Here is an 8076-nt window from a genome sequence, read left to right as displayed (position 1 = left end):
ATTCATAACAACTTTCTTGGTTGTCACATTGATGTGGTTATTGATTGGCGGTGGAGGATCATTTCTAATATGGAAAGTTTCAAAGAGTCCGAACAAAGGCGTGTGGATGACTATGCTGATATGTACCGCAGTTTGTTGTTGGCTACACTGGTTTATCACAATCATGTGTCAGTTGAATCCACTCATTGGTCCACAGCTATCAAGAGGAGAAATATATATTCTAAAATGGCAATGGAGTTAATCAACTATCACAGCTTTCCATAATAATGGACTGGTGCAATAGATCTTTATATCTTGGATTTGTTTAAATTTATGTTATGGAACTCTGGAATTGTGAACATACATGTACAATCTGTGTTCATGTTGATACTAGATTTTTTAAATAATGGGTGTTGTAATGATTGATATTTACTTTCTAATTTGAATGTGAATAATAACATAATATGCTTCATGATTGTGACTAAAATTTTTCATGTGTCTAAAAGATGTTTCAATATAGTTTATATAGTACTATGTATTGATAAATTGCTTTTATTTTGTTATGAATGAATGAATTATGGTGATATGATATTATGTTATATATTTAAATAAAATACTATCTAAAAGTCCCATTAGTAAACTAATAATAAACAAAATAATACATCAGCAAAATTTTGGTATCAATATAAATGTATAACTACACTAAACCAATTTTGGCCCTCTTCTTGTTTGTGCACATGATATATAATTCTCAACAACAAATCTGAAATAAAAACCTCATGAAACAGTGCTTTTGGTATTTGGTTATAATTTTGAAAAGCTTGTTATTTACTGTGAATGGCAAATTTTACATTGCTTTTTTGAGTATATGAAACTGCTATGTTGTTTACGCTCTCTTCCATAGTTCTCTCATTTCGGATGACAACAAATAATGACATAGATATAAGAGAGAATTATACTTTTCTTTTTTCTTTTCTATGCTATGTTTTTCTGGTATATAAGGAGAGAACATGATATACCCTATTTAAATTTTTTCTCATCTCGCAGAAATTTATCCTTTCAAAATCCTTTCAAATTTGGCATATAGAGTGATGTGATTTTGGTGAAATTTGAAAGAATATCTTGGAATTACAGTATATTATAATACAGTTGAAAATTTATCAACTGTACAAATGTATTTCTTAGTCTGGAAGAGATTTGATTGCATTATTGACTTTTTCTAAGTTTTGATTTAAATATTTGCAGTTGTGTTTAATTGCTGTACTATTTGAAATGTTTTTTTTCACAAAACTTGATATCGAGATATATGGAATATTTGATATTGTACATGGTAAAACAAGCTAATATATCACAGTGGATATTTCAGGTGGCAAAAATTTGAAGGCTTCGAATGTCTCTTAAATCTTGCAAAAATCTCTTTGGGGTAAATTTTTGATCTTAGTTAAATATTATTGATGTATATGTTTGTTTATCTGCTTTGTTGTCATTGTAAAGTATTCTTTCATGTAATCTCAAATTATTTTCAAATATTATTTTATGTTTGTTTAAATGTAGAAAACTAGTATATCATGGTTTTTAATTAGTGTGTTCTAAAGTGAAATTAGATGTGAATTTTAAATGGAAATCACTTTGGAAGAAACATGGAGAATATAAACATAGATAAACAGAGGCATGTTTCCAATGAAATTGAAATGCCACTGCAGAATGGCTTTAGCAATGATTTTGACGAAAGTTCAGTAAAAAAGTATTCATTTTTGAAAGGATCAATACCACGATTACGAGATGGTGATCCTGATGTTGATAGACTTATTTCAGCAAATGTAAGTAAATAGTGTGGTCGATATTATTTTTTTGATTGGTCCCAAGGGAAAGATACAGAATTTTTTAATTTTTAAAATGTATTGTTCATTGATTAATATTTGCTTGATCTATCTGGTTTTCCTTATGGTATTAATTGAACTTGCTTGCAATATTTCCAGAAACCAGTCGTCATCACTGATTCTAAACTTGTTCAATCTGCAAAAGACTGGAATCTTGAATATCTCGAAAAAAATATGGGAAATGGAAAGAATTTTGTTTTTCAATCTGATACACGAAAATTCATGGTATATTTTGTTATTATAAATATGGAAAATTTGGGCTTGTATTATCTCGCTCTTTTTTAAATAATTCATTGCAATTTTGGAATTTTAAATTCATATGATGCATCAGATGATTTTATGAAGTAATACTCATTCTATGTTGTGTTGAATTCGTACTAAATAGATAGGCAATTTAGCTGGTGTTTTTTTTTTCATTACCCTTCTTAAACAATTTAGTTTGTTGTTATTGAAGGGTTGAAGCTGTATCCACTATTTCAAAGGCAAATATAATTATGAAATAATAATTGAAAAATTTCAGTATCATGATGAAAAACGAGTTACCCAATGGCCTGGTTTTAGGAGGCCAACAAGGCGTTATGAAATGAAATTTTCAAATTTTGTTGAAATGTTGCAAATGGGAAGAGAAAGGTATGTTATGATTGTCAAGGTTTTAAATAAATTTCTAGCATTTGAAGTGATTTTGAATTAAGAGTATAAAATAGTAAGATGAGTGTAGTTTTGATTTTTTCTACAGTGTTCAAATGTTAAATAAGTCTGAGCCTGTTTTTGTCTATCTTTAATGGAAATATATTAAACTATTTCTTGTTGAAAATTTTACATGGCAAATATAAGTTAGTTCAAATTTAATTTAAATATTTGAATGTCATGGCGCCTGTGTACAAGATTGTGTTACATCTGTGGAATTTGATCATGATGGATGAAAATTTTATTTAGGCTATATCTGCAGCAAACATTAAACGATACTGTCGGTCCAAATATGGTTCGAGATTTTGTAAAGTTTCGATGGGAATGGTGTACAAGATATCAGAGATTGTGTAGATGGGGCGATCTTACTTCCAATCTTCTGCTCGTAGGGATGGAGGGTCTGTTTTTTTTTGCTACGTTTTTGTTAAATCTGCATTGGACTTTAATAAATACACACGAATAACTGGTTTCACATTAAGCTTAAAAGTATATTCCATATTGAAAAATATTTTTACAATACAACCAGGTTTGCAATTAAAAATGAATACGTTAACACAATTATGTGATTTTTGTTAGTAGTTCTAAATTTCGCTTTACGGGAGATCTGTTTAGAATGTTCATGCTTGAAATACCCTTTAATTGGAATAGACAGTTTTGAAATGGTAAATTAATATTCATACTTCAGTCTCTAACGATTCATGTTATGTCAGCTTGTAACCACATTTTTCGTCTTTCACAGGTAATATAACTCCAGGACATTTCGACGAACAAGAAAATTTTTTTGCTCAAATTTTGGGCTATAAACAATGTATATTGTTTCCACCCGATCAGTTCGAATGTCTATATCCGTTCCCTGTATCTCATCCCTGCGATAGACAAAGCCAGGTCATTATGATTCATTTTGTAACAATTTAAATATGGAAATATGATTGTGAAGTTTCAAAGTTGGTATTTGTTACTGATATTAGAATTGTGTGTTTTTACACCACTGATTTGTAAAGGCCAAAGTTTTTGTAGTCATACTTTTGCTAACTTGAATGGCTGGGATTTGAATTGTATGAATCTTCAGGCAGACTCTTATTCTAATGTTCTGCTTGGGCCTACAGATAAACTTTTTATATTGTTTCGAATCAGGGATCTGTGCCCACATAGACTTAAATTATATTCATGAGCTTTGATTCTAATTAGTTCATTTTGCAGAAAATATTTTGGTAAGTCATGACTTTGCTTCAAGGAGATCTATTTCATTGTAAACATAGACATTTAAATTGAATTTATAGGATATTTTTATCCCATTTCAAGAAATCAGTTAAATCTTACTGGACATTTTGTTTACTAAAACCAGTTCTATGAGTAAAGCAAATTAACATATTGCAGGTTGATTTTGATAATCCTGACTTTACAAGATTTCCTAAATTTCAACACGTAAAAGCAATTGAAGCAATAGTTGGGCCTGGTGATGTTTTATACATTCCTATGTATTGGTAATATATTATTACTTATTGTGGAATAATTTGGTATATCTTATCTATAGAGTGACTTTACGAAACATAATAACATTAGCATAATGTATCACTTTATCAAATTTAACGGAATCCATGGAAGGAGTAGGTTGCAGAATTGCCTTCAATTATTGTTGTTCCTAACAACGATTAGTAAATGCCAACCAGTGGTAATCAATATTATTTAAAACAAGTACTGATTTTGTATGACATGCTTGCGAGTTCACTACAAGAAAATAGGGAATATACAGAACAGATTACTTCCTATGGATTGAATAGTGTGTTGAAAATCGTGTTGTATGTTTGGCTGATACAGAAAAAAAATAGCTTAGCTAGAAGCTCTATATGGCTCGAAGTGGAGAGAGTATTAGTATACTTCAAGTTTTGTTTGGCTCTTCCAGTTGTACTGGAACCATGTGTATCAATAATTTGGTGGGATGCTGTGATGTTAAATATTGATTTGTTCAGGAAATCCATATGTCAGTTATTGGTAAGTGTATGATTCTGTCTGTGTGGCATGCTTTTCCGATTCCATATTGTTTATTTTACTGTAATTTATTTATGCAAATTCATTTCTTATGCTATTTCATATGTTCAAAAATTATATGCAAAAATAAAAATCTTTAGTTTCCTTATAAATTTATATGATAATATGTAAGTATATCTGTGGAAAAAAATAGTTGTAGTTAACCATAAACCTCGTGTTAATGCAGGTGGCACAATATAGAATCTTTGCGATCATCGACCCAATCAAATACGTTTTCACATGAAGTACCACCATCCGTCACTGTTTCAGTTAATTTTTGGTACAAAGCTGCTGCAATACCAGACAGAATCGAACGACCTTTGAAAGCGAATCACAAAGTTGCTGTTATGCGAAATATTGAAAAAATGTTAACTGAAGTTGTTGGCGATCCAGAAGAAGTAAGTTGAGATTGGATGTAACCGTCACATGAATTTAGATTTGTATCAGGTCTGAATTTACCATTACCAAAGTAGACTGAAGCCAAGGGGCCCCGACATTCAATCTTGAACTATTACTCATTTTTGAATCGGTTTTAATTTGTAAAAGCTTGTTCTAGAATGAAACCAGTTTAAAAGTCTATCAAACTGATATTTGTTTATTTTTTTGACCAGGTTATTAATTCTTGTCCCAAATATTTGCTGTTTAAAAGATTATAAAATTATTAAATACTGTTGAATAAATAAATTTTCCTAACTCTACCCTTTAATCTTGGAAACAAAATATGAGTATTTAATCAATTGAATAGTTCTTAGGGTCATAAGCATTCAGTTTTTACAAAAGATAAAAAAAAATTATTGATATATAGCTAGTAATTTAAGCAAGCAAGAATCTAAGAATACGATTCTTGTTATTTTTGAAAGGTTGTGGTTAATTACTGATATTTTCAAAGATTCTCTTAGTACTTTACTCCGAAGTTATTGGTTTTGTTGGTCAGGAATTCTTCAGAGTTCCGCTGGTGTGTTGTTGTTTATCACGCTTTGCTTTTCCTCTAGTAAATTATTGAAGGTCCAAATAAGAAAAGTGATGGTATGTTAACATTATCTTATTTATTGCGGAGTTACTGACAAATCTTGGTTCCCATCCCAATAATCTACTCTTTACCAAGTATGAAAAGCAGATAAAATCTGCCTGCCTAGTTTGAGATCAGTTTTTTAACTTGGGTATATGATATGGACTGGATTCTGAAAAAAAAATAAAAGCAAAAAAAAAAGCCATTACGTAAAATGAAATTGAATGCCTAAATTAGGTTTATTAAGGAGAATTAAAGTATTTGAATAAAATTTATCCTCATTAGTTGGTTTGAAGAGAAAGTTAAATGAGTATGCGTACGTGAGAAATGTCACCCGTTACCTATCGATCTCGGTACTGTCGCTAAGCTAGGAGACTGTCGCTTAGGGGAATGTTGTTTTTCTATCGATTGTAAAATCGCATCTGGCGAAGTGTTCTTTATAAAACCTCATATTATGAGTGTATCGATTGAAACAAAACAACAACATACATTTGATAAAGCTTTAAAACATTTTCAGGCAGTTTATGCTGATTCGAACCAAAACGCGCCGCGTCGGTATGCCTATTTGTCATTTTAATCCGCGCTTGTTTGTATGCTTACTGCATCTGACTTCTAGCTTTTAACGACAGTTTGAGTACTTGGTATAAACTGTGAAAGACAACGAAGCCGCCAAGTGTGAGAGTCCATTTATTCAGTACTTTGCTCTCTGGCAATGTTTTCTGAGCGTTATTCAAAAGAGGGCAATCGTTGTTTTAACTTACGTCAGTTACGATTCGTTGTGTAATTTGGCTGAGAGCTCTTTTACGTGGGTTCCTTTGCGTTATTTTTTCAACTATTTCCCACCGGAAACATGTATTTTTAATACTGTATCTTGATTTGTGTTATCTTATGAACAAATTATATATTTACCATTAATAAATTTACAGATTGGCAATATGTTGAAGACGATTACCGAAGGACGATATGATCACCAACAACAGATATCTTATGATACTTATCATCAATCATGACAGGAACTTGATACTTTTTCACACAACTGCGATGATGATTAACCGAAAATTACGTCAAGCGTCAAATTGTTTACAAAGCGGCTTCGAGAAATAAAAATTTGAATAGTTTTAAATTGTTCCCGAAGTATATGACATTGGTATCATGGATATGACAGTAAATATGAGCAATGTCAGTTTACCATTGGACGTTGTAATGCAGTGAATTCCGCCGTCGTGATGAATCGGAATGGACCACCCTTTCCAGTTATTCATCAATGCCCTCGTCTGCTCGTTACCAAGTACCGCCTTGCGGAATGAATATAAAAATGATAATATAGGTCCCCCTTTTTGGTTTCCCGACACCTGACGCAGATCCTTCAAAGTGGTTGATTTGGCCGTATCAATCTTGACTAGTTTGCCAGCAGTCATTTCGTGATCGGCCTTTTATATATCATTTCAGTGTACCATTCTGTATTTAGGTAAATTGTAATTCTTTGTCACTTCAACAAGCTACGTGACTTTTGCGGGTGATGTAATGGTCGCATTCTTGTCTTGTCATGCGTACGTGAGTCACATGACCGCGCGGTCCAATTTATTTTGTGACGTTCGATGCGGTGTGAAGGGTTATCGCGTCTGGATAAGAAGATTACCTGGTTAATTTCCTTCTAGTATTTAATTTGTTTTTTCATTTGACTGATAATCCCGCATATACTCATAAATACCTTATTTCGCTACATTTCGAGTGACCTCTTGAAGAGTATTTTTCATATAAATTTATAAAGACTTTAAGACGGAAATATACAAATGACTTCCGAATTTTGTATCAAAATCGGGGGTACTTGATTGTGAAACTTTGTTTCAAAAATACGCGCGGGCGTTATAAGGGTTGACATTTTATCATAATCACCTTCCACGACAAGGAGGGAGAGAATTCGTTCGTCGTTCATCATGTTAACACTGCGGTCCCGCACTTTTAACTACGTACTGTTTCTAATGCATTTTCCTATCTCTGTTCTAAATATTGTTTTATTCTTGACGTCTTGATAATGAACAAATTATGAACAGTTAATCTTATGTGCAACCTTCTTTATGAATGAAAATGAAGGTTATGCTCCTAGTCATTACCATTTTTTTCGTCTGTTGAGAACATCCGATTATTTCATGCCGGGCCCTTTTTCGAGTTTACTTAGCGAAATCTTTTGATGAAAATTACAAAAACAATGCTTCTTCTTTCAAGATTAGCAATTTAATAGTATGACCGGGTTGACTTCTCTGGCAATATATGATTTGAAGGAATGTTTTGAAGATCAACTGATCTGTCTAAGCTTGTCGCAATACTGTCGTAGCAATATACAGTTTTTGGAAGTGCTAATTTATTGTGCATGCATGCAGTGTATCTATGAATCGTGTTGCTTCAATGGAATCGAGCTCATGAATTTGTAGCGTGCATAAAAAATTTCGTTTTTCATGGAGCCCTTCAACAAATAGTGTAATATCCCGCGAC

General features: G+C 31.9%; 1 protein-coding gene across 1 annotated transcript; it reads left to right on the top strand.

Annotated features, from left to right (window-relative positions):
• Window positions 1-249: 249 nt before the first annotated feature.
• On the top strand, window positions 250-7801 carry LOC120346944 (hypoxia-inducible factor 1-alpha inhibitor-like). The gene is made up of 8 exons (XM_039416740.2): window positions 250-1799; window positions 1959-2084; window positions 2380-2489; window positions 2796-2944; window positions 3286-3431; window positions 3924-4030; window positions 4762-4972; window positions 6510-7801. Exons 1-8 carry the CDS (start codon window positions 1620-1622, stop codon window positions 6591-6593), a joined length of 1113 nt encoding a protein of 370 aa, XP_039272674.2. The 5' UTR covers window positions 250-1619; the 3' UTR covers window positions 6594-7801.
• The last annotated feature ends 275 nt before the right edge of the window (window positions 7802-8076 follow it).

Source organism: Styela clava, chromosome 11 (genome assembly GCF_964204865.1).
Source record: "Styela clava chromosome 11, kaStyClav1.hap1.2, whole genome shotgun sequence".
Classification (NCBI taxonomy): Eukaryota; Metazoa; Chordata; class Ascidiacea; order Stolidobranchia; family Styelidae; genus Styela; species Styela clava.
Note: the sequence above shows the minus strand (reverse complement) of the source record. Positions and strands in the feature narration are given on the sequence as shown.

What these genes read in the sequence shown, in the direction of transcription:
- LOC120346944 (XM_039416740.2), top strand. Translation starts at nt 1,620, where the DNA reads ATGGAGAATATAAACATAGATAAACAGAGGCATGTTTCCAATGAAATT. An exon ending in TTGCAAATGGGAAGAGAAAG is followed by an intron (nt 2,490 to 2,795) that starts GTATGTTATGAT and finishes AATTTTATTTAG; the next exon opens with GCTATATCTGCAGCAAACAT. An exon ending in CCTGCGATAGACAAAGCCAG is followed by an intron (nt 3,432 to 3,923) that starts GTCATTATGATT and finishes AACATATTGCAG; the next exon opens with GTTGATTTTGATAATCCTGA.